The sequence below is a fragment of the Mesocricetus auratus genome, unplaced genomic scaffold (assembly GCF_017639785.1).
Source record: "Mesocricetus auratus isolate SY011 unplaced genomic scaffold, BCM_Maur_2.0 Super-Scaffold_100045, whole genome shotgun sequence".
NCBI lineage: Eukaryota > Metazoa > Chordata > Mammalia > Rodentia > Cricetidae > Mesocricetus > Mesocricetus auratus.
The window spans coordinates 46680-73999 of NW_024429222.1; the positions used below are offsets into that span (position 1 = coordinate 46680).

General features: G+C 42.7%; 1 protein-coding gene across 1 annotated transcript in view; it reads left to right on the forward strand.

Moving 5' to 3' along the window:
* Positions 1 to 10164: 10164 nt before the first annotated feature.
* Positions 10165 to 27320, forward strand: part of LOC101836425 (zinc finger protein 25) — a 42325-nt gene continuing 25169 nt past the window's right edge. The window contains exons 1-2 of the mRNA XM_040735325.1: positions 10165 to 10494; positions 25786 to 25912. Of these exons, the coding sequence (XP_040591259.1) occupies positions 25879 to 25912 (34 nt within the window). The 5' untranslated portion in view covers positions 10165 to 10494; positions 25786 to 25878. The remainder of the gene's footprint in view (positions 10495 to 25785; positions 25913 to 27320) is intronic.

Below are 27320 nucleotides of genomic sequence, written 5' to 3' on the forward strand. Positions count from 1 at the left end.
ATTCCAATTTTCTTGTAGCTGCTGAGGTTTGATATGTTGCCAAGTATGTGGTTGATTTTTGAGAGAGTTCCATGTGGTGGTGAGAAGGTATTTTTTTATGTGGATGAAATGTTCTATAGATGTCTGTTAATCCCAGATATCATTACTTCTATTAGACACTTTTCTTCTTTGTTGAGTTTCTTTCTGGTATTCCTGTCTAGTGGTGAGAGTGGTGTGTTGAAATCCCCCACTATAAGTGTGTGGGGCTTTATATGTGATTTAAGTTTTAGTAATGTTTCTTTTACAAATGTGGATGCCTTTGTATTTGGGGCATAGATGTTCAGGATAGACACTTCATCTTGGTGGCGTTTGCCTGTGATGAGTATGTAATGACCTCCTCCATCTCTTTTGATTGATTTTATTTTAAAGTCTAATTTTTAGATATTAGGATTGCTACCCCTGCTTGTTTCTCGGGTCCATTTGATTGGAAATTTTTTCCCAACCTTTAACTCTCAGGTAATGTCTGTCTTTGAGTGTGAGGTGTGATTCTTGCATGCACCAGAAGGATGGGTTCTGTCTTTGAATCAATTCTGCTAGCCTGTTTCATTTTATGGGTGAGTTAAGGCCATTAATGTTGAGCGATATTAATGACCATTGACTGCTCATCCTGCTTTGATTTGGAATGGTTGTTGGTACTGGAGTTATGTGTCAAATTTCACCCCTCTGTTCTTTTGGCTGTTGGTAGAGAGGGATTCTCTAATGCCTATGTTTTTCTGGTTGTAGTTAGCTTCCTTGGGTTGGAGTTTTCCTTCCAAAACTTTCTGTAGGGCTGGGTTAGTGGATACGTATTGCTTGAATCTAGTTTTGTCATGGAATATCTTGTTTTCTCCGTCTATAGTGATTGAGAGCTTTGCCGGGTATAGTAGTCTGGGCTGGCATCCATGGTCTCTTAGTGTTGGTAGAATATCTATCCAGGACCTTGTGGCTTTCAGAGTTTCCATGGAGAAGTCAGGTGTAATTTTGATAGGTTGGCCTTTTTCCTTAGCTGCTCTTAATATTCTTTCTTTATTCTGTATATTTGAGGTCTTGATTATTATGTGGCGAGAGGACTTTTTTTGTGATCCACTCTATTTGGTGTTCTGTAAGCTTCTTGTACCTTCATTGGCATGTCTTTCTTAAGGTTGGGAAAGTTTTCTTCTATGACTTTGTTGAATATGTTTTCTGCCCCTTTGAGGTGGTTTTCTTCTCCTTCTTCTATACCTATTATTCTTAGGTTTGGTCTTTTCATGGTGTCCCAAATTTCCTGGATGTTTTTGTTAAGGATCTGTTGGACTTAAGATTTTCTTTGGTTGATGAAACCATTTCTCCTAGTGTATCTTCAACACCTGAGATTCTCTTTTCCATTTGTTGTATTCTGTTGGTAATGATTGTATCGGTAGTACCTGACCATTTGCACAGCTTTTCTATTTCCAGCCTTTCTTCAGATTGTGTTTTTTTTTTATTGTTTCTATTTCAGTTTTCAACCCTTGAACTGTTTGTATTGTTTCTTGCAATTTTCGGTTTATCTTTTCATCCATTTGTTGCATTTTATGAATTTTTTGGTTTGTTCTTTCTTCCATTTCTTGCATTTTTTTGGTTTGCTTTTTCTTCCACTTCTTCTATTTTTTGGTTTGCTTTTTCTTCCAGTTCTTCTATTTTTTGGTTTGGTTTTTTTCTTCCATTTCCTGCCTTTTTTGGTTCGTTTCTTCTTCCATTTCTTGCATTTTTTGCTTTGTTTCTTTTTCCATTTCTTGCAATTTTTGCTTTGTTTCTTCTTCCATTTCCTGCCTTTTTTGGTGTGTTTTTTCTTCCATTTCTTGCAATTTTTGCTTTGTTTCTTCTTCCATTTCCTGCCTTTTTTGGTGTGTTTTTTCTTCCATTTCTTGCATTTTTTTTTGCTTTGTTTCTTCTTCCATTTCCTGCCTTTTTGGTGTGTTTTTTCTTCCATTTCTTGCCTTTTTGGTTTGTTTTTTCTTCCATTTCTTTGAGGGATTTTCCTATATCCTCTTTTAGGGCCTCTATCATTTTCATGAAGGTGGTTTTAAGGTTATTCTCTTCTGCTTCATTTGCATTGGAATGTTGGAGTCTTGCTGATGTGGAGTCTCTAGAATCTGGCGGTGTCATATTTGTTTTTCTGTTGTTGAGTGTTTTTATGTATTGTCATCTCTTCTTCTGGTGGGTGCAGAAAGAGCCCCTTACCGGTTTGGTGGTTAGGGGACCAGAGTTCCCTTCTGGTGGGTGCTAGCAAGTCCAATAATCTGGAAGTTCTTCTATTCCTCATCCTCGTTCTGGTCCCATGGGTGGAGAAGAAGACCAGGAATCTGGGGTGCTTAGTCTCTCACCTGGTCCCCTGGTCTCCCTGTGTCCCCTGGTTTCCTGGTCTCATTGGTGTGAGAGAAGACCTGGAGTCTGGGGTGTTTGGCTGCTGCCGGGATTTGAAGCTCTGTGCAGTTCCTAGGTGATCCCCATGCACTGGAACACAGGCCCAGATTCAGGGCCTGTTGTACCTGGTCCTGCTGGTATACCTGGTCCCCTGGTCTCCCTGGATCAGCTGGATCCGCTGGTTTCCTGGTCTCGTTGGTGAGAGGGAAGACCTGGAATATGGGGTGCTTGGCTCCTGCCAGGATTGGAAGCTCTGTGCAGTTCCCAGGCAATCCCCGGTCACTGGGTCACAGGCCCAGATGTAGGGCCTGTTTTACTTGGTCCTGCCGGAACAGCTGGTCCCCTGTTCTCCCTGGTTCTGCTTCACTGATTCTTTTTATTGTTTTCTTTGTTTCTATTTTACTGATTTCCTCCCTCAATTAGATTATTTCCTGGCCTCTACTCCTCCTTTGTGAGTTTGCTTCTTTTTGTTATTAAGTTTTCAGATGTGCTGTTAAGTCTCTAGTATGACTATTCTCTAGTTTCTTTATGTAGGCACTTAGTGGTATGAACTTTCCTCTTAGCACTACTTTCAAAGTGTTCCATAAGCTTGGATATGTTGTGCCTTCATTTTCATTGAATCCTAGGAAGTCATTATTTTATTCCTTGACCCAGGTGGTGATGCAATTGAGCATTGTTCAACTTCTATGAAATTGTAGGCTTTCTGCAATTTGTGTTGCTGTTGAATTCTAACTTTAAACCATAGTGTTCCGATAAGATACAGGGGGTTATTCCAATTTTTTTAACCTGTTGAGATTTGCTATATTGCCGAGGATGTGGTCTATTTTAGAGAAAGTTTCATGTGACACTGAGAAAAGGTATTTTCTTTTATGTTTGGATGGAATGTTTTATAGATGTCAGTTGAGTCATAACTTCTGTTAGCTCCTTTATTTCTGTTTCATTTCTGTCTATTGGTCTTGTCCAATGGTGAGTGTGGGATGTTGAAGTTCCTACTATTAATGTGTGGTGTTTTATGTGTGATTTAGGTTTTAGTAATGTTTCTTTTACTAATGTTGTTGCCCTTGTATTTGGGGCATACATGTTCAGAATTGAAACTTAATCTTGATGGATTTTTCCTGTGACAAATATGAAATGACATTCTTCATCTATTTTGATTTACTTTAGTTTGAAGTCTAATTTGTTAGATATTAGGATAGCTACACCAGCTTGTTTCTTAGGTCCATTTGATTGGAAAATCTTTTCCCATCCTGTACTCTAAAGTAATGTCCGTCTTTGAAGTTGAGATGTGATTCTTGTACGGTGCAGAAGGATGGATTCTGTCTTTGTATCCAATCTGTTAGCCTGCCAGTTTTTTATAGGTGAATTGAGACCAGTGATATTAAGAGATATGACCAGTGGATTGTTAATTCCTTTTAGTTTTGAATTTGTTGTTGTTGGTGGTATTGTGTGTGTGTTTCCCTTTTGGGGGGCTTGATAATGTGGGATTATCTATTGCCTATGTTTTTGTGGATGTAGCTCACTTCCTTGGGTTAGCGTTTTCCTTCAGTACTTTTTTTAGGACTGGATTTGTGGATGTGTATTGTTTAAATCTGGTTTTGTCATGGAATATCTTCTTTTCTCCATCTATAGTGATTGAAAGCTTTGCTGGGTATAGTAGTCTGGGCTGGCATCCATAGTCTCTTAGTGTGTGTAGAACATCTATCCAGGAGCTTCTGTCTTTCAGAGTTTCCATTAAGACGTTAGGTGTAATTCTGATAGGTCTGCCTTTCTTGACCTTGGTGAGATGGATCCATATGCAATGCCAGCTACCTTCACAGCCCCTTTGACTAGTTTAGTGCCCCTTTGGTTACCTGCCTGACCCAGACAGTGTCACTGCAGTGGAACATTGGGAAACTGGAGAATCTCTCAGATAGTCTAGTGATTAGACTTTCTGGAGGACTGGGGTGTCTGTAGTGCCTTGAGAAAGGAATGGTTAGAGAGTTCTGCCAACTGAGTCTCTGAGTCTCTGAGTCTCGGAAGCAGTGGGTGAGTTTTTCCAAACATAATCTCCTTGTAAGGGTTGCAGCTGCCAAATCAAAGCAAAGGAAGGAGGCCTCTTCGTTGGATTCTGATAAGAGTTTTGTTAGAGGTTTTCTTCTTCTGGTTTTGTTTGTTTGTCTGTTTTGTTTTATGACCTGTTTATTATTTAACTTTCCCAGAACTCTGATGTCTGTATGCACAATGAAGTTTTAAATCTATGTGTAAAGCTTTAGCTGTTAATTGATTTTGGCTATGAAAGCAAGGCCATTGGTGGACTCAATTGCTAGGGAGAGGCTAAGTCAGGGCACCAATTCCTAGAGGAGATTTTTATCTACTATTTGAGCAGTTTCAGTCTGGGTGACTGAAAAAGTAATCTTTAAGACCTAACAAGTACTGTTATGTTCTGGATCAGACCAGATCTTGGTGAAGTCAAGTTTCCAGAGATCACCAGGGTGTTAGTCTCACATTTGGACCCCTTCCTTGGCTAGGCCTCTCCATTTTGGATTCACTTGAGCAGAAGCCTGGCATCTGTCTGAGACACCCCATACCAGGCTGTCTAGTCTAGGTGTAACATACCTTGGTGTGAGCAGCTCAGAAAGTTTTGTGGATCCAGATGAGTAGCCTGGTGAAGATTATGTACCAACAGTCCTGCCAGTTGTTTTTAGGAAAAAGATCTTTCCCTCTGGTGTCCTCCATCAACCTGTGGGTTGAGATGTCTATTTCTTCTTTACCATGGAGTCTCAGGCAACACCGTGACATGGTATCTCATCAGAATATCAGTAGACCCCACTGGTCTTAGGGCCATTTGTGTTTGTATGTCAGCCAGGTCAGAAGCCCATAGGTGAAGGACAGCAATTTACAGGGGACATCAAATAGCCTTTAGGAGGGCCAAGATTTTTTTTAATGTCCTAGTTTCCAACAGTGAGAGCTCCTCTTTCTCTGCAGATCACACAGTGGACAGAGCCAGTAGTAAAGGCACACTGACTGATAGTCTGTGTATGTGGTGGTGGACTTTCTGCTTCTTCATCTCAGAGGCTGGCTCAAAACAATCTGTTCTGCTCGCTGGGCTGAGGTACCTGGATTGGGCCCAGTTTGGTTAAAGTTACTATTCCAGCTTCCACATAACTGGATTCATCAGGCAAGAGGGTATCAGGATTGATCGTGGTGGGTTTCTCAAGCCAGACTTGAAGGTGGGCCAGGCTAGGGCCTGGTACTGGGTCACACAGTTATGAGACAGATAGTGTTCTGGTATTCCTCGGAGGAGGCTTCAACAGTATTGTGGGGTGCTGTGGGTATATGACTTTGACCTGGAGTTAACTTGTCTGCTTTTTTTTTAACTAAACTAGCAGTAACCACCACAGTTCTTGGACCGGGTGGACCATTATGTGGCTATAGGGTTCCATAGTTTTGACAGGTATGTAACAGGGAGTTTCCATGACCCCCAACATCTGGGTTAAAACCCCATTTGTCTTTTTTTAAGTCCCAGTCCAGATTAGGGGCTTAGTGCCCCTAATTTATAAAAGCCTTGTTATTCCCATAAATCCTGGTTGGTGTTGAGAGGCAGCAATACCCTGATTCACCTGTCTCTCAAACCTCAAATTCTTAAACCTGTGTCTTGGTCTTTGGAGCTGGGATCTGAAGGATGGCAGCAATCCTACTCTGAGACAGACCCCATTTGCCTCCCCTCAGCTGTTAGACAAGACAGGTAGCTATCGGTTGTCAAAGTTGGGCTTTCTTGGCTGACACTGTGTAGCCCAAGGTCTGCAGTTCTGGCATCTGTCCCTCATCAGCCCTTTTATAATATATTTACCTTGGAAACCTCTGACAGAAGGGCAAGAGGTCAGCATTTAGTGTCTCACCAAATAGGGCTGAAGAATTTTTAAATCCTTGGGGCAACCTGATCCAGGAATACTGCCCATTGTGACCACCCTCTGGGTCTGTCCATTTAAAAGCATTGATGGGTAGACTCATTTCTCTCAATGGTAGGCTGAAGAACACATCTTTCAGATCCAAGACAGGGTAGTGTACACCTGTTTCTCTGGAATAATAAGACTCATGAGAATAGGGTCCCAGGTTTCTTCACAGGCAAGAGAGGCACATTCCAGGGTGACTGGCAGACACCAGAATGACTGTATCTTTAAACCAGGCAATATAGACTGCAATTTCCCCTTTCATTTCCAAGATCATTGGATGTTGTTTAATCTGAACTTGTTGGTTCAACAATTATAGGAGCTTGGTGTTTGGCCAGTCCTGGATGGTCAGTTTCTGCCCATACCCTGGCAATCTTTATTGTCAACCTGAGAGATGGTCCAACTATATCTTTTATTGAAGACAGAACTTTAAGCTGGTAGATGGTCTTCTATAGAGGGCAAGACACCAAAATATTGCTGGTTATTTGTAAGTCTGACTGTGTCTCCTCACCAAAGAAGATGATGGTGGCTTTCAGTTTATGCAAAAAGGTCTCGTTCCAATCAGTTCTCTGTTGTTAAACACATTAGAGCTACCTCTAGAAACTGCGACCTGTTTATATCTTCAACTTTTATAACTGTTTTCTAATATGTGGGGCCAACTGGGTGATGACAGAAATCTTTTTAGTAGCAGTCTAATTCTCTATGATAGGCCTAGCAAAAGTTGTCTAATGTCTCCTTGCTCAGTGTTGGGCAGAAGGGAAATCCATTTTGTCCAGGCTGCATTGTCTGTGAGTGATCCTTGTGCCCAGGCCAGGGGTGTTTTATTTGTTCTGTTTGTTTTTAAGAGAATGGTAGGTTTTATGTATCACTGGTTAAAAGAATGACATGAATCATGAGAGAGAAAAGAGTGGAACTCTCTTTTCTTTGGAAAAAGCCTAGGGTAGCTTCCCTGCTTCCCTAGGACTATTTAGAATAGCCATGGAGTGGAGGGATGCTCACCTGGGGGACATGGCTCCCCTCCTGGAGTGTACTCAGCTTAAGTAGCAGAGGACTCTACTACTTAAGTAGCCCCTCCCCAGCTCCACACAGTGACCATCCCTGGCCAAAACAAGAGCCATGCAACAAAACAAGCAAGTGCTCCTGTTCCTGGAGTGGGGCAGGCAGAGGTTTCTGGGGCTTCTATGCATGACCAAGCAGAGATTTGGGTCCCCAATAGGATGGGGCACCAACTATTGGGTTCTTAAGCCAGGGGGTTCTCACACCAGAGAAAGACAATACAGGGAAACAGAAAGTCATTACAGGGAAACAGAACTGATACACACACACACACACACACACACACACACACACACACACACACACAGTAAAGACAGCCAGGCGTGGCCACTACACACTCATATACTTGAAGATACAGAAGGATCCAGTGACATCTCACATGGATCCTGGACACTGGATCAGTACGGTGTCTGACCTCTCTTATGTGTGCAAACAGAAGGCACCTTAACCAGACTTTCCTCCACCTTCCCCCAGAGGTGACAGGCCAGCAAAGTTTTTAGATGGAGAGAATGAGCTATCCCACGACAAAACCAGATTTAAATAATACATATGACTCAAATGAGTTTAACAGACATCTATAGAACATTCCATCCAAAGACAAAAGAACATACCTTCTTCTCAACACCACATGAAATCTTCTCTAAAATCGACCACATACTAGGCAACATAGCAAACCTCAACAGACACAAAAAAAATTGGAATAACTTCCTTATCCTATTGGATCACCATGGTTTAAAGTTAGAATTGAACAACAACACAAATTGCAGAAAACCTACAAGCTCATGGAAATTGAACATTTCTCAATTGCATCACTCCTGGGACAAGGAAGAAATAAAGAAATTAAAGACTTCCTAGAATTCAATGAAAATTAAGGCACAACATACCCAAACTTACGGGACACTTTGAAAGCAGTGCTAAGTTCATGCCACTAAGTGCCCACATAAAAAAACTAGAATATAGTCACACTAGAGATTTAACAGCACAACTAAAAGCTCTAGAACAAAAGGAAGCAAACTCACAAAGGAGGAGTAGAGGCCAGGAAATAATCAAATCGAGGGCTAAAATCAATAAAGTAGAACCAAAGAAGACAATATAAAGAATTAATGAAACAAAGAGTTGGTTCTTTGAGAAAAATCCACAAGATAGACAAACCTTTATCCAAACTAACCAAAAGGCAGAGAGAGAATATGCAAATCAACAAAATCAGAAATGAAAAGGGGGACATAACAACAGACACTGAGGAAATCCAGAGACTCATCAGGTCATTCTTTGAAAACCTGCACTCCACAAAATTGGAAAATTTAAAAGAAATAAAAAATTTTCTGGATAGGTATCACTTACTAAAATTAAGTCAAGAATAGATAAGCAATTTAAATAGACCTATAGCCCCTAATGAGACAGAAGCATCAAAAGTCTCCCAACCAAAAAAAAAAAAAAAAAAAAAAAGCCCAGGGCCAGATGGTTTTGGTGCAGAATTCTACCAGAAATTCAAAGAAGAGCAAATACCAATACTCCTCAAATTGTTCCACACAATAGAAACAGAAGGGTCATTGCCAAACCCTTTCTATGAGGCTACATTTACCTTGGTACTCAAACCACACTAAGACACATTAGGAAACAGAACTACAGATCAGTCTCCCTCATGAACAATGATGCAAAAATACTGAATAAAATACTGGCAAATAAAATCCAAGAACACATTAGAAAAATTATCCACCATGATCAAGTAGACTTTATCTCAGAGATGCAGAGATGATTCACCATACTAAAATCCATCAGTGTAATCCACCACATAAACAAACTGAAAAATAAAAACCACCTGATCATCTCACTACATGCTGAAAAAGCCTTCCATAAAATCCAACCTCCCTTCATGATAAAGGTCTTGGAGAGAACACACCTAAACATAATAAAGGCAATATACAGCAAGTCAACATAAAGCTAAATAGAGAGAAACTCAATGGGATTCCTCTAAAATCAGCAACAAGACAAGGCTGTCCACTCTCTCCTGCCCCAAATAATGTGACAGACTTTGATGCCTTATCCTCCCTGAGCAGTGGGTGAGGGGGTGAGAAAGGGGGGTGGGTGGGTGGGATGGGGGTGAGTGGGGGGCATGGGAGGATGGGAGGCAGAGGGAACACGGATTGGTATGTAAAATAAGATTAAGATTGTTTTAAATTTAAATAAAATTAGTTAAAACAAAACAAAAAAACTTATCATTCTGACAGTTTAGCATAGTGGTGCTTTAGGAAATTGCTTCCAATTTCAAAGTTCAAAGTGTCTACCTACCTAAATATCTATCTATCTATCTATCTATCTATCTATCTATCTATCTATCTATCTATCTATCTATCTATCTATCATCATAAACTGATAGATCTAGTTTTGTGTACAAAGTTAAATATAACTTGTTCAGTTGGGGCTAGATTTCCAGGAGAGAAATCCAGGTCAGTCAACCTGTTATTGTTCATTCAGTTGCCGATTGGATCAATCCACTGTCACTCTGGCTCTGAACCTGAGGTTCTGTCCAATCGGAGGCATTAGTGCGAGGCTTGTCCAATCAGGAGCAAAGACACAGTGTGCTTGGCTCATTATTGTCTCAGATCAGCCATCTTGGGACCTGGCGCTGGGTACCATCCATCCTCTCTCAGGAGATATCCTTCCTGGACACTGTGTACTCGCCTCTGTGGCCCGGTGCCTCGGTGGTGCGGGGAGAGCCACAGTGAGGACTTGGGATGCCCGGGAAGCTGGAGATGGTGAGTGAGGCGCGTGCTGAGCGGAAGAGCAGCTGTGCACTCTGTCGCCTGTCGCTGTGGGTTTGGGGCTGGATCGACTCCGGACAGCCAGGCGTCCTGTCGGTTCCCTGCTCCTGGAGTTGAGTCTTGCTGCAGTCCTCTCTGCGAGCTCTGCCCTGGAATGTGTGGCGGCCGAGCTGGGAGAGCCGCTGAAACTGGTCGGCGAGCGCTACTATACCAGCCAGGACCGCGGTGGGACGGCCTGCACGGTGGAGCTGCCAGGCGGGAGCCTTGGGCCCGGGTCCCACAGGACTCACGGGGAGCTCCCGAGCTGCGGTAAATCACGGACTGCTTTGTCTCCACTGGGTGCTCAGGTCAGATCCCTGCGCATCATCGGGTGGCGGATTCCTTCCCCTTGCAGCATCTGAGGGATTGTTATCTCAGCGGTTACAGCCACCCGGTTCTTCCCACCTCCCAGAACTTTCACCCGTGTTCTGGTCGTTCCCCTGACCCCCACTACCTCCTCACCCGCTGCTGTAGCTTTGCCTCTGCTTGGGTTTGTGTCTCTGACTATCCTTCTGAATCTGCTTGATCTCTCATCTTTGAGCTGATGTGACCGCTTCTCTGACAGTTTGAATCTAGTCCTGTATTCCACATGCCCCGTTGGCTCGCTTGTCTGGCCCATCTTTTCCCGGGTCTCTCACCACCTCTTCCTCAGGACCTGTTTCCTTGAAACACTGGGTCACTAAGGCAGTCAGGTTTGAAATCCAGGTGATAGCGTTCATACTGCTTGATGCAGATAATGCCCTGTATCAGTTACTGGCACACCGTGTGTGTGTGTGTGTGTGTGTGTGTGTGTGTGTGTGTGTCTGTCTGTCTGTCTGTCTGTCTGTCTGAGGCTCAACCTAGGGATTGCTAGGCAAGCAATTTGCAAGAGCCACCTTCCCAGTATTGTTTGATGTTTTTTTTTTGTTGTTGTTTTTTGTTTTTGTTTTGTTTTGTTTTGTTTTTGTGATTTTTTTCGGGGCAGGATCTTACAGGTAACACAGAACAGCCTTGAACGTGGACCTCCTGCATTGGTCTCCAGAGTAGCTGAGATCAAAGGGTGGAGTCCTCAGGATTGTGTCCTTTCTCTGTGGAGATAAACAATGGAGCCCAGGTCAGAAATTGACATTTTTCAGGTCTCCAGTTACTAGCTCGGCTTCTCCTCCACAGTCCCCAACTGCACACTGGTCTCCTGCACATATGTCCAGGGGCAGATCTGAGGCCAATAGGAGATGCACAGAAGTCGTGGGTGGGTCTGTCCTTCAGGAACCCTAGACCTTACCAAGAGCTCTCTGCATCCAAAGAGATGCCTGAGGAATCACAGATGATGTGTGGACGGACAGGTGCAGAGATGACTACCCTCTCCCTCCCTGCAAAAAAAAGAAAAAAGCACAGATAGATCATTTGAGTACTGTTAGAGCCCCAGGACCAAACGCTGGGGGGTGAGGTTGTGTTCTTTAGTTCTCCTGCCTCTCAGACCTTGTAGGTCATGGCAGTGGTGTGCAGACGCTGTTGGTGGAGAATATGACTCAGAAGCACGGAGCTGTGGGTTCTAGAACAGGCACATCTTTACAAAAGGCCACTGCTGAGGTCTTGAGACCTGGTGTGCCAGTCTCGGGAACAGAGGGGAAAGATACAAGAGGCTAGCTAAGAGAAACTTCTCTGTCTGGGTGTTCCTGTATGTTCACAAATGCATTCCTACAGCTCTTTCCCTTCCCTGTATTCTTCAAACAGGCTCTCACCGTGTAGACAAGCAGAGTCTGGATTTTTTTATGGAGCTCAGGCTAGCCTCAAGCTACAAGCAGTCCTCCTCCATCTTCTAATCACAGGGATTTATACACATTCACCAGCAGCCCATGGGTCCCTCTTCCTTTCCACCCCCTCTTCACAGCCATAGAACAGTGACTATGACAGCAAGAAGTGCACCCCTGTAATCCTAGCACTTGGGAGGCAGGAGGATTGTGAATGTTTAGGGCCAACCTGAGCTACAGGATAAGGACCTTATCTCCAAAGAAATACTCAAAGTCCAATTGTTTGGACCTGAATTCCAGGGTAGCATTACTGCTTAGTGGTTCATTCCCTTTCAGTGGGTTTTCCTCTCCTATAAAATGGGGCTGATGTAAGGGTCAGACTTAGTTCCACCCTGTCAGCACAGGCCTAGCAGAGCAAACTCTTTGTGGCACACTCCTGCAATAGTACTATAAGCATTGCAGTAGCTCGGATGGATAGGGATTCTACTGAGTGTCACAGCTCGGACATAAAGATACTCTGGCACCCGGGAGCCAAGGAAAACCACAGGTCACAATAATTGTAGCAGCTTTTAGCCCTGCTTCAGGGAAAGGCTTCCCCGGCGTATCAGCTCTGCTCCAGTTTGGCTCAGGTCTGTCTCAGGTCCCTGGAGTGTAACAACTCCAGTTGGCCAGGGGAAGTTTTCTCTGCGAAGGTTGACGCCACTCTACTCTGCCCTGGGTCTGGTGAAAAGTTGTTACTTCTCTCCATTCCAGCGAAGGAAGGCCTCACCCAAACCTCATTCAAGAGACTTATTGGGAGGGAAGAATCCAGACAGCTAGACAACCACAAGCTGAACAGACACAGGGTTTTATGTAGGGGATCTTAGGGGCGGAGTTTTCCAGGGTGTGGATTGGTCAGATTTCAATCCCTGAGCTCAGAATGGCTACATCTCTTGCTCAGGAATTGGTTAGTTTTCTGCACAGGTTCAGGTTCAGATTTGGCTTTTATTTCAGGGCTCACATGTGTTTCTTTCTCTGGTCCTTTTTAGCCTTTTGGCTCTGATTTTAGGGGCAGAGTGCATTTTTTTCACTGGCTCTGATTTCAGGGACAAAGTGTGTTTCTTTGGCACTGGTTTCAGGGTCAGGGTGCATTTCTTTGGTTCTGGTTGCAGGGTCAAAGTGTGTTTTCTTTGGCTCTGCTCAGGGTGTGTTTCTTTGACTGGTCCCTTTTCCCCTACATTTACCCCATTGGAAATCACAGGCAGGAGGAACAGGAATTTGAAACCAGTTAAAAGGTCCAAAGGAGCCTGGTGGTGGCACATGCCTTTAATCCTGGCACTTGGGAGGCAGAGGCAGGCGGATCTCTGTGAGTTCTAGGACAGCCAGAGACACACAGAGAAACCTGTCTCGAAACCTTCCCTCCCTCCCCAAATTACATAGGAAATCTTGTCAGAGGGAGAGGGAAAGGGGGGCGTTGTTGCTCAGGGGCAGAATTGTTGCTTAGCATCTGCAAGACCATCATGAGCTCTACTACAGTCACACAAATAACCCTTCTCAAAAATCCCAAACACACTGATTATGTTGGATAAAAAAAAAAGAAGGCTTTTTTGGGATGTGGTCCTCAATTAGCCATCTCTTGATTAATTTCTGCTAATATGTTTGCTGTAATATTATTAATGTTACTAATCATGCAGGCCATCTTTGTATAAGTACCGCACACTACCTGATTGCTCTATTGGAGTGCCCGAAGGTCATCTTTAAGACCTCTCTTTGTATTCCAGAACATTCCTGGGATGGGCAATAAAAAGCCCATTGCAGGGCTGGAGAGATGGCTCAGAGGTTAAGAGCACTGACTGTTCTTCAAAAGGTCCCAAGTTCAAAATCCAGCAACCACACGGTGGCTCACAACCATCTATAATGAGATCTGGTGTCCTCTTCTTGCCTGCCGACATACATGCAGACAGAATACTGCATGCATAATAAATAAATAAATTTTTTAAAAAGTCCACTGCAGGTGTGACCATTACAGGATCCAATACATGCAAAGAATCATCACAATTCCCAGGGTGAGTTCCCTCTTTCTCTGTTTTTTCTAGAAAGGGTTTTTCTGTGTAGTCTTGGCTGTCCTTAATTCTATTAATCAGTTGCAAAGATTTACTGAGCAAAGTGGGTATAATATGGCCTGTCCTACATAAGCCTTTATAACCTGCAGGAAGGACAGTGTAAGGAGCATTTTCACACACACACCCAAAAAAAGTCCATCCCAGAGGGCAGGGTATTATTAGAGGTGGAATTGCAATAAGGAAGGATATAAGTACATTTAAGGCATAAACAGTGTGATAGAAAACACCATAGATAGGAAGATCAGAGGCAGCCCTATGTTTGGGAGCAAGAGGATTCCATTTTGTCCCCTGTGATTTGTACATAGTGCATATGAATGATTCCAATGCATATAAATTTATTTTTAAGAGCCAAGAAATAGCTGGGGCTCTTGACGCAAAAGGATTGTTCCTGTTGACTGCCATGTGCCAAGTGAAGCCAGAGGTTACTGTCTAAACCATTGGCAATAGATAGAACTATCCTAGGTACAATAATACCAACTTTGGTAGGCAACACACCAGGTATTCCCCTTTTCATCTTCATACAACTATAGTTCCCACTATCAGAGCTTTCTAAAGAGTACTTATTTTATGCTACAGTCCATATTACTGCATTTGAACTGTTCCCATTAGATTAGTCCAACGAAAATATCCCCCATTCATGGGACTAAATATTTTTATACCATCTTTTACCCAGACAACTGTTCTTAAAAGATGAAAATAATCCTCAGCATGGCAAGACAATATCAAACTGTCTCCTCTTACTGGTATGCATTTTATTTCCCCCTGAAAAACAGAATGACAAGTTGAGAATTAGCATGTAATACAGTCCATAAACCTAACAGTAACATTTTTGGGGTCAGTAGTATTGTTCCCTTATCTTCCTCTTCCTCTGGGTGTGTCTCCTTGATGGGTTTGCCATCTGTCTTCTGACACTTCATTTGTCCGGTGGTCTCTGTTGCTATCCTGGTTGAATTCATCAAAGCAGGAGCCATCTGGGACTTCATCTTCGGAAAGACACAGCATAGCCTTGCCCTGATGTTGAAAGAGCATCAGAGCCTTCCTACTGATTAGTCTCCATATCTTTCCATTTAACTTTCTTTAGGTTGTGTTTCCTTTAGGGCAAAATGCTTTGGGTCGTCAGAAGCATCATGCTTTAAAGTGAAAAAAATTAAAACTTAACATAGCTAAATGTAGCATAGCATGTGGGGGTTTAGATGAGTGTATATACTTATTCTTTTAAAAATTTGATGTTCAAGTATTTGATGATGTCATTCCACAAAAGCTTGACCCTGTAGATGGTAAGGGATATTAGTAACATGATTAATATTCTATAAACTGCTAAATTCTCAAAAATGTTTGTTGGTATAAGCAAGGCGGTTATCAGTTTTATTTGTTGTGGGAATCCTAGAAAGGAAGGGTGTGTAATAGATGTTTAATGGTGTCTGAGGATGCTTCACCCCTGGGAGCAGAAGCAGCAGTCATATTAGAAAAAGTATCAGCGGTTACACGAGCATATTTGAAGTGTCCAAATTCTGGGATATGAATAATATCTGTTTTAAGTGGCATTGAGTTTTCATAACCCCTGGGGATTGACTCTACCAGCCTAGGGTAATGTGGTGGGTGAAACAAGGGTCGGGCCAGATAATTTGCTGGGCCTGCTCATGAGGTGAAGAGAATTGCACCCACAAAGATCTCGTGTTTTCAGTTAAATTCTTTTCACTTAGTTTACATACTGATCCCCCTCCCTCCATCCCTCCCCCCTCTCCTCTCCCTCACCTCCTGTCTAACCCTTCCCCATTTACCCCTCCTCCATCTCTGCTCAGAAAAGGGCAGGCCTCCCACGGGAGTCAACAGAACATAGCACATCAAATTGAGGCAGGACCAAGCTCCTCCCTTGCATCACGATTAATTGAGGCAACCTAGCATGGGGAATAGGTTTCCAAAAGCCAGTTCAAGCGCCAGGGGACAGATCCTGATCCCACTGTTAGGAGCCCCACAAACAGACCAAGCTACATAACTGTCACACACATGCAGAGGGCCTAGGCCTGCCCCATTCAGGTTCTCTAGTTGTTGGTCCAGAGTCTGTGAGCTCCAAGCTCAGGCCAGCTGTCTCTGTGGGTTTCCCTATCATGACCTACACACACACACACACATGCACGCACGCACACGCGCGCACACACACGCGTTTTCACAATCCCTCCTCCCTCTCTTCAGCAGGACTCCTGGAGCTCGACCCAGTGCTTGGCTGTGGATCTCTGTATCTGCCACCCTCAGTTACTGGATGAAGGTTCTCTGATGACATTTAGGGTAGTCACCAATATGATTACAGGAGAAGGTCAGTTCAGGCACTCTCTGCTATTGCTTGGAATCTTATCTGGGGTCATCCAACAGTTTGAGGATCGGCCCTTTGGTTTGAGCTGAAGGTAAGAGCTAGAGGCTGGCTGCTTTGCTTCTCTGAACTTCATCTGGAACCCCAATATCAGTTTCTGGGTCTTTATTTTTCATGCTACACCCCACTTCCTAGTGTCCCCAGGAGATCTCTTCTATTTTCCTCTCCCAGGGAAAACCGTGCATCTCTTTTGGGGCCCTCTTCATTACCTAGCTTCTCTGGGTCTGTGGATCGTAGCCTGGTTTTCCTCTACTTTACAGCTAATATTCACTTATGAGTGAGTACATACCATGTTTCTCTTTCTGGGTCTGGATTACCTCACTCAGGATGCTTTTTTCTAGTTCCATCCGTTGTCTGCAAATTTCATGACGTCATTGAAATGAACATCTGAGTGATACTCCATTATGTAAATGTACCACATTTTTTATTGCCTTTTTCTCAATTTCTTTAGGGGAATTTTTCATTTCCTCTTTAAGGGCCTCCATCAACTTCATAAAGTTATTTTTAAGGTCATTTTCTTGTACTTCTTCTGTGTTGGAAGTTGTAGGGTTGCTGGGTTCTGGCATTGCCCTTTCTGCTGTTGAATGTGTTTTTACACTTTTGTGATACATCTGTTCTTCCAACTGGTATGGGTTGTGCCTGTGTCTATGTAGTCTGGGGTTTCAGAGAGTGACTGGCCACAAGGAGGGCGACCAGGTGCGTGGGGTTGGGCATTGGAGTGGTTTTGGGAGAACAGACTCCAGTGGGTGGTGTCGGTGATGGTGCAGCCTGGAGGTGGGTTTCTCACCTGCTTGCCTGCTGCTGGGAACTGCACCAGAGCAGTGGAGCTGCTCCAGAGTTGGGGGTGGGACCCAGCTGCCTTGCTTAGTGCTGAGATAGGGAGGGGAGGGACACAGAATGTGCCCAGGGTTTAGGATCTAGTCATTGGGGCAGTTCAGCTGGGGGGCCAGTCACTCACCTGTTCTTCCAACTGGTGTGGGCTGTGCCTGTGCCTGTGCCTGTGTAGTCTGCTGGCATTTCAGGGGAGGGCTGGCCATGAGGAGGATGACCAGGTTCATGTGGTGGGTCTTGGAGTTGGGTGGTGGCAGTGGTGGTGCAGCCTGCAGGCAGATCTCTCACCTGCTTGCCCAAGATGTTGCATTTTGATGAAAAAGTTCATGAGATTTTTGAATGACCTGAAAAGAAAGTATTAGGGGCGAGGAAGAGGCCAGCGCATTGGCTTGAGCATTAGCGGATGTTAACGAACCTGACTAATTAGAATGAGCACGAATATGAGTTATAAAAAAGTTGAGTTTGTAGTCATATAGACATCTGAAGGGAGATGGGTTCAAGTCTTGCAGTTTCTAAAAGAGAAAGTGTTTGAGCACAATATGAAGAGTCAGTTAAAGTAGTTTTCCAATGATTGGGAAACATCTAATAACAGCTGATTGAGTTCAGTGAGTTCAGACTGTTACTGTACAACCTGGGTTGGATCCAGTCTTTTTTTGAGGAACAAGTGGAATTTGTATATATAACATTCTCCTTGTCCTTGTGAAGAGCCATCTGTAAAAGCGTTGAGAGCAATCTATGGGATTTTTAAATGTAATTTTAGGCAATTCCCATGAGATATCTTCAAAAAAACCTTAAAAGGGTCTTTTGGATAATGATTATGTATTGATCGTGAATAGCATGCTAGTGAAACCTGCCATTTGTTATCACTGTGGAACGAAACAGTCAACTTGCATTTCATTTAGTGGCGCAATGATTTCCATGGGCTCTTTACCAGTAAGTTCTTTATGATGTGTCCTTCCCATAATTAAGTCTATAATTTCTTGCAAATAAGGAGTTTCAGATTGTTGCTGAGAATTATGGCAGGCATAAATTTCTGTGATATCATTACCTACCTTGTTGATAGGTAATTCCAATACCAGAGAAAGAGGGGGCAGGATAAGTAATTGGTAAGGAAGTGAGGGATTAATTCTGTGAGCTACTGTTTTAGCAGCAGCATCATTCAATAGACAAATAACCTGATTTCCTTCAGGTGTCATCTATTTTATAGCATTTAACTGAGAGTCTCCAGAAAGCAATTTAAAGAGTGGAGCCAAATACTTAATCATGATAGGCAGATAAGCACATACTCAGATGACATGGCCCAAAGTTTTTGGTACGTAATTGAGGATGTACTGTTTGGGAAGTTTTAATTTTGAACTGAGAGGATGATGGCTAATTTTTTGTTGAGAAATAATATAGCCTAAGTACTTATAAATATGATGCCTTGTATTTTATCTGGAACTGTGTCTAAATTTTGTTTTTTAGTTTATGTACCCTGAAAGTTAAGAGCTGGTGGGATGAGAGGGTGGAGATGTCATCCTCATAAGGAATGATCAGTACCTTAGGAAATTTAATCAGCATCAGCTTAATTGCTCCATGTACTTAATATTGATAAGTAATGGCCTGCTCTTCATCCTCTGCAATTAACCCTTCCATTGCTGTCTGGTCATTGGCTATTGATTATTTAAAATAGTGTATGCAAATGTTCCTTATCACTGGGATGTGAAGGAATAGAGAAACAGGTATTTAAGTCAAGTATAATAATGTAATGTCCCCGAGGTATCTTAGTAGGAGCCCTTGGAGTCCTGGCTGGAGGTCCCCATTGTTTTCATAGTAGCATTTATGCTCCTAAGATCATGTAACAGTCAAGATTTATTCTTTGTCTTTTTATGCACTACAAAAGTAGAATTCCAAGGACTAACTTAGGGCTATCTATCTCTTAGTTGCAATTGCTCCTTACTAGAAGTCAGACCTGTTTTAATTTTTCCCCATGAAGGCGCAGTCCCCTGCATGACTGGATATGTTCCTGATCCTGGTTTATTTTTTGTTCAGTAGGTTGGTTTCTGCATTTGTCACGGGACTAGGGGTTGCTCCCATGGAAGTTTAAAGGCTTACTCTCCTTGTCAAATTTGGATTAACATTCTTGTTTGTTTGCTTGTTTGAGACAAGGTCTCACTGTAAAGCTCTGGCTATCCAGAAATTCAATATGTATATCAGGCTGGCATCAAACTCTGCCTTCCGAGTGCTGGGCTTAAAGACATGTGCTGCTACACCCAGCTTGGATCACCATTCTTTAGTCCAATGTTTTCCTCCTGTACATTGTGGGCAAAGGTGAGTTAGATCATTAGAATTTTTGAATTCATTCTTTTCAGTGTCCTCTGTTTCCACATTCAAAGCAAGATCCTTTTTGAAATATTTCAGAATGACTGCTACAATGACTGCTGCCACAAGAGAGGCGCTGACAATGTCAGAGTGGCCGTTACCCAGTTAGAAAACTCACGTTTAACTGGTATTGTGGCCGCTCTGCACTCTGTGGTGGCTCCACCAAACATAAGTTGCCTGAACAGGATATCTGCAGCCTCCCCCACGAGGGAGCAAGAAATTCAGGGCAAGACTCATTAACTTTGTCTTAAAGTGACCAGAGGAGCCAGTTTCTCCATGACCAGAAGTAGTTCCCCAGGGCCACAGTGCCCAATGTGCACTTGGTCTAAGGACTGAGCGGAACCATTCATTTGTCCTAGTGTCACTAAATTGTCCCACTTGCTGAAGCATATCCACATTAATAGGGGCATTGTTGCTACAGTTTCTTTCCTCTTTTCCTTTGACTCATCATAATAGTTTGTGTTCCACATCAAGTGTTGTCCTGGGGCTCAGGAAGCTTTGTCTGTTTGCTTATAGTCCTAAAGAGTGACAATGTCTGTCTTAGTTATGGTTCTATTTCTGTGAAGAGACACCATGGCCAAGGAACCTCTTATAGAGGAAAACATTTCCTTGGGGCTGGCTCAGAGTCCACTGTCATCATGATGGGGGTGGGGCATGGCGGTGTGCAGGCAGACATGGTGCCAGAGAGTAGCTGAGAGCTCTATGCCCAGATCCATAGGCAGCAGGGAGAGCCACTAGACCAGGCTTGAGCAATCGAAACCTCAAAGCCACCTTTAGTGACACACTTCCTCCAGCCAGGCCACACTTCCTATGAACCTGTGGGGGCCATTTTCATTCAAACCACCATAATGTTTGTCTTAGAGTTTCTATTGTTGTGAAGAGACATCTTTACTACAGCGACTCCTATAAAAGAAAACATTTACTGGCTTACAGTTTGAGAGGTTTAGTACATTATTGTCATGACATGCAGACAGACATGGTTTTTGGAAAAGGAACTGAGAGTTCTGCATCTTGATCTGCAGGCAGCTGAAGGAGAGTGCCACACTAGGCCTACCTTGAGCATATGAGACCTCAAAACCAAACTCTACAGTGACACACTTCCTCCAACAAGGCCACACCTCCTAATAGTGCCACTCCTTATGAACCAAACATTCACACACGTGAGTCCATGGGGGCCATTCCTATTCAAACCACCACAATATTCCTGCTTAAAATTTCCCACGTTTATCAGTAAATGCCATTGCCAGCCATGAGTTTTCTGACATTCTTTAGGAACTGAAAAGTAAATGGCAATGTTGACGCACATTTGGGTCTGACGATTTGAAGTCGTAAGGACAGACATGAGAGGGTCAAGTGTGAAAATGTCCAAGCATTTCCTGTTCATTGTTTTCCTCATCTTCCATAAGTAGTCTCTGGAAGTGAGGCCCATAGACTGAATTTCTGAGTTGGATTGATGAGAATGAATATTTGTTGTACATGGATATAAATTTGGGGCTTTTGGAAGGGGAGGCAGAATATTCAAGTCAGTCTCCTTAACCCTGGGAGTAGCAGCCCCTAGTGAGAAGTGTCCATGGAATTCAGAGGTTTGTTTTTGTTTTTGTTTTTGTTTTTTATGGTCCTCAGGAGGATTCAAGCAGTGCATTACTGCAGTCCAGACTTCAAAATAATTGACAGGGATTTTAACTTCTTTCTCATGGGCTGTTTTTACATTGACTCCTATACATTTCCAATTTTCAATATCTATGGTTCTTTTTTTAAGGAACCAAGAATTAAATTTCAAAGTTGCTTGTACAAAATTATAGAGCTCTTGCTTTGCATATTTTGCTCCATTAGATTTTAGCAAGTATTTCAATAATTTTATAAAGTGCTTTGTCTCAGAAGACTAGGAAGACTCCATGTTAATTCCACTCTATCACTTACAGTCATGAACCCTTGAGTAAGATGCCCACATTTCTGCCCCTAATTTCTACTTAAAGGAAAATTTTCTTACTGTCTTAGCCAGTGTTCCATTGCTGTGACGAGATGCCATGACCATGTCAACTCTTAAAAAGAAAGCATTTAACTGAGTATTGCTCACCGTTCAAGGTTTAGTACATTATGGTCAGGGCAGGAAGTGTGGCAGCACACAGGCAGACTTGGTGCTAGAGAATTAGCCAAGAGTTCTACATCTGGATCTCCAGTCAGCAGGAAGAGAGACCATGGACTTGGAATGGGCTATTGAAACCCCAGAGCCCACCCCTGGTGATACTCTTCCTCCAACAAGGCCACACCTCCTAATTCTTTCAAGTAGTCCACTCCCTGGTGGCCAAGTGTTCAAATCTGAGGGGCCGTGGGGACCATTCTCATCCAAACCACCACACTTACCTTCCCCAAGGTTGAGACCCTCACATGGGGCACTAATTGTGGGGATTCCTGCAGATGCTATAGCCACAGCCAGTAGAGGAACTGTATGCAAGAATTAAAAGGAAAGCTGGTTTAGTATGGCTTAGGTAGCTAGACGGGTTCAAACTTCTGACCCCAAGCAGTCGACTTTTTTTAACATATTTAAACACAGAGCAGTTTTGAAAAAAAAAGTTTCCTCATGGCATTTATCACAAGCTTAAGGAATGACTACATCAAAACTCTTTTCATGAGAATGGGTTCTGCTGACTGAGAGACAATGCTCAGAGTCTGTGGAATTAGGATGAAACTTGGCCTTACAAAACAACAAAGATAACCAGGCTATAAACAACATCCACTCCCAACCGTTTGGGTGGAAATCATGAAAATTCCTCCTGTTGAAGAGAAAAAGCCTTCATGTATACCATTCCTGATTTCTCTAGTGATATCTGTGAATACCAGAACCTCATAACCTTCTACAGAATAGAATTAATTTGTATGCAATTTTCAAGGCTAGAAGATGACTCCAGCCTGTGTTGGCAGAACACATCTTTAATCCTAGCACACAGGAGGCAGAGACTGGCGCATCTATCTCTGTGAGTTCCTGGCCACTCTGGTCTACAGAGTGAGTCCCAGGACAGCCAGAGTTATTACACAGAGAAACCCTGTCTCGAACAAACAAAAAACAAACAAACAAACAAAGCATGTGCTGTTCTTGCAGAGGACTTGGGCTCCATTCCCAGTATTCATGTTGGGAGGTTCACAACTGGCTGTAACTTGTGGCTCCAAGAGATTCAGACTTTTGACCTCTTCTGACACCAATGGGCTGCTGCACTTACGTGCACAAGCACATACACATGCACATAATTAAAAATAAAATCAATCTTTAAAACAAAATCACACCTCTGACCTCAGCAGGGACAAGAGTTTATTTTGGAACCAAATATGAGTGATCATCATTTTGGAACACTGATTTACATTACCTCAAGTTCCATGTTTCAATATGCTAACAATTTCATGGTACTTCTATGGTAAAAATCAAAGTAATGCATGAAAGCACTTGAAATACATTGATGGAGACATTGGGTAGGCAGTTCATAGCAGCAAGGTGGCAAGACCTCAAGTATGAGTCTCCAGCGTCATCTGATTCCTAGCCGTTGGTTGCTAGAAGCTTGTGGTCTGATACATTACTTAACCAATAATTAACAAGGCATCATATGATAGGTACAAGGCTATCAGGTAAGACACAGACTGGGTATTGGGGCGGGGGTGGCGGGAGTGGAGAATATCCAAGGTAGTTTGTAATTGAACTGTGGGACTGCACCATTCCAACCTGTCCACAATCCAAATTAAAGTTCTAATTAGTCAATCAGTTTTCATAAAAAGTGTGGTGTAGCCTGGGAGTGATAGCTCATGCCTTTAATCCCAGCATTTGTGAGGTAGAGGGAAATCAATAATTGAATTTAAGACCAGTCTTGTCTACATAGCAAGTTCTAGGCTAGCTAGGGTTACAAAGAGAGACTTTGACACAAGAAAAAAAAAACTGAAAACGGTACTAGATGTTTCATTTATGAGAATATCATTTTTATCTCTCCTTCCTCTTCCTTGGACTACACCATGTCTCTTCCACTCTCTTTCTAATTGATGACTACTTCTATAATTGTTACTGATATATCACTCATAAACTTACATTGCTAGTGTATGTGTGTGTGGGTGTGTTTGTGCATGCCTGAGTGCATGTATTTAATGCCTAACACTTGGGGTTGGATAACTTACTGAGGGACTCCTCCTGGAGAAAACTGAGTCTCCTTTGATGAGCGGCCATTCATTTCCTGTGGCTCTTTAGGAGTGGGGCCTTGTTAAGTCCCTCCCATCCACACTGACATTTCAACTGATACTGTCAGTATGCAAATCTTGCCTAGGGAGCCGTAGTGCACAGGCTTCACGGGTGCAACTTCCCCATCGTGTCTACAAGTTTGGCTGTTGGAGTTTTTCCTTCCCTTCTTCTATGATACATCCTGAACATTAAATGGTATAGGGTTGCATTTTAGATGTAGCAATTGGGGCTGTGCACTCCCTGGTTACTTATTCTCTGCATTCAATCAGTTGCCTAAAGATTAAAGCAATGATATCGTGTAATGAAATGAATGTGTGTGTTTTGCTAACACAACAAATTCAGATATATACTAATTGATCCTTGAGTACTGAAATGATGGTAGGAAAACTTTGTTTTCTAAGACAGGGTTTCTCTGTGTAGTCCTGGCTGTCCTGGAACTTATTATGTAGACCAGGCTGGCCTTAAACTCTTAAACTCACAGAGATCCACCTGCAGTAGGAAAACGTAATTGAGCCATTATGTTTTTGTGAACAGTACAGTAAAACATGGCAGTTTACAACACACAGCTGGGCTTGGAGTGCTCTTGATAGACTCCTCAGAATCCATTCACATGGAATGATAGATTTAGTGCACTACATGCTTTTTCCTATGTTTCTTCTTCAGAGAGTCAAGGCATGCAGTAAAAGGTGTATGTTGCATGTTTACTACTCCTGATGCAATATGGGGGAATGCTGCCCCAAACACATTGGAATCATGGCATATTTGACGCTGAACTAATTTTTGGTTGTGTTTTCAGAAACTGTTTAAGTATTACCAAACTTTTTTATTTGGCAATACTTGGCCTCTATATTCCTATGTGACCCTATATGGAGTTATAATTTACATTTGAAGGAGTGCCTTTTGGATTTAGTTATTCTGTGTGTTTTGACTACACCACATTCATGCCTGGTGGCTGGAAAGGTCAGAATAGGGTTTTGGATCACTTGGGCCAGATGCACAGGTGGTTGCGGGCCACTGTGTGAGTGCTGAGAACAAAGCCAGGGGCCTCTGAAAGCAAAACAAGTGCCTTTAACCTCCGTGCCATCTCTTTAGCCCCAGTGATCCATTCCAACAGCAGTACCTAGTCTGCTAGAGATGCTAGGACCAGATCCCACAGCCGTGCAACTTGGGGCATGGATATTATTACAGTGCTGTGCCACTAGCCTGAAATTTTATATTTTTACCGAGGTTCTTGCTTTCACCGATTTGATACTATTTTTTATATGGCTGGAGGTACGCATTTCTTCCCCTTGCTCTTTATGACACAATCATTACACACACATAGACATTATTCCTTGGATTTTGTTTCCATTTTAAGTGCATGGAAAGTCTACAATTACATTTTCTTGAATCATTGTACTAACACAGAAGGTATTTGTATTGATTTTTTTCTTTCCCTAAAAATAGACTATGTTTTTCTTTTTCTTTTTCTTTTTTCTTTTTTTTTATGGGCAGTGTGACATAAGCTATAGTCATCTGGGAAAGGCAACCTGGATTGGGAAAATGCCTCCATCAGGTTGTCCTGGAGGCAAGTCTGTAGGGCATTTTTTTAACTGATGACTGGTGTAGGAAGGTCCACCCATTGTGGGTGGAGCCACTGCTGGGCAGGTGGTTGGGGTTGCATAAAAAAGGAAACTGAGCAAATCATGGCTCTCCAGTAACCAGAGCTCTCTGCTTCGGCGTCTGTCATGTGTTCCGGTCTTGGCTCCCTTGATGGTGGACTGTCACCTGTAAGCCAAACAAACTCCTCCCCAGGTTGTCTTTTAGCCAGTTTGTTGTTGATTTGTTTTGTTTTGCTACAGTACTAGAGAAACTAACTACACCAGAATACAAATTGAGTTGCACCTTCTGTAAGATACTATTTAAGTGTACACCCCAGTGAAGACTGGGGTGTCATTTTCTGTTCCCAAGGCTTAATGGTTCCTGGGTGAAAGAGAACTGTGTCATTACAGGGTTCGGTGTCATTTGAGGACGTGGCTGTGGACTTCACATGGCGGGAGTGGCAGGGCCTGGATGCTGCTCAGAGGATCCTCTACAAGGACGTGATGCTGGAGACGTACAGCAGCCTGGTATTCGTGGGTAAGTCTAAGTCTCTGTAAGTCTACTAGCAACTCCCTTGCCTGGATGATAAGCAAGGGAATGTGGCTAATGTTGGTAGTAACTGATAGACATCTTAGGAGACGGTCCCATGCATATTCATGTAGGACAGTGTGTCTTTGCTGTATACTTGCAGACGTGTGATGGTCAGATGATGGTAGTTGGTGACTCTGTCAGCTCAGATAATCTTTGTTTGTGGATCATTTAAAATTTCTCTGACAGCTATTATCAAATAGTCAGGTAATTTGCCAACTATAAATTCACTGCTGTAGTGAACATTTCAAGTTTCTCATTCCTTCCAGATGCACCCCAGTGGCTAGACACATCTTTTTTCCTGTGTCTTTGTCCTGTATCTTCCCACATTTTAATATCCAGTACTTTACAGCTTTGAGGTGAATTATAGCTTACTTATGTCTCCTGACATTGCTACCCTTTCTTTTCTTCTTACTCCATAGCTGCTTGTGTGGCTCGGAGGCTGGTCCCTCTTCTTCTCCTGCTTTTACTCTTCTCTTCCTCAGCCTAGGCCCCGCCTCTCCCTCTCCTGCCCAACTATTGGCCATTCAGTTCTTATTCAGGGGTTTAGACAGACAAAGTAACACAGCTTTGCAGAGTTAAACAAATGCAACATAAAAACATGTAACACATCTTTGCATCATTAAACAAATATTCCACAGCGCAAGTGAATATAACACATCCTAAACTAATAATTCCCCCTTTTATCTAAATAAAAATGAACTTGAACTTTAACATAGTAAAACTATACACAACAAAACAGTAATCAAGTAAGAATTACATTTACAATATTCAGTCCATTTGTATTTAGCAGGTTCAGAAAAATACTACATTATCTATCTTATCTTAGTGATTCAAAAGTTTTATACCTAATTTACTTTCTATCATAACTAAGGGACAATTACATCTTGCTTTAACTCAATCAAAGACCCCAGGAGGATGTAATATTACCTAACAACAGAGGTTGTTGGACAGTAACACAAAGTTCCTCTGCAACTTTGGTGGATCCATCTTTGGCTTACAGGCCTTAAATACCTGGCAGACTCTTCTGTGAAGCAGGAATGTCAAAGAACTGCCCTGCTTTGTCTTGGCAATGTTCAGCAGTCACTTTCTGATTGTTCAGTCTACACAGCACACTGTCAGTAGTCAAGGCAAGAGCAGGTTCTTGCCCAAATGGCTAGCCTTGCCACATTGAAAGCAAACTCCAAGTGGCATTTCTTCAATGCCTGTCATCCTTTTATGAAGAATTCATGCTGCCAGGAGCAAATGTGTTTCATTTCCATGAAAATCCTTTGGTTATTAAACTTCTTAACTTCCATGTTCTATAGGTCTTTGAAGAGTTTGAAAATCTGTCTAAAATATACCTGTTTAGCCTTGA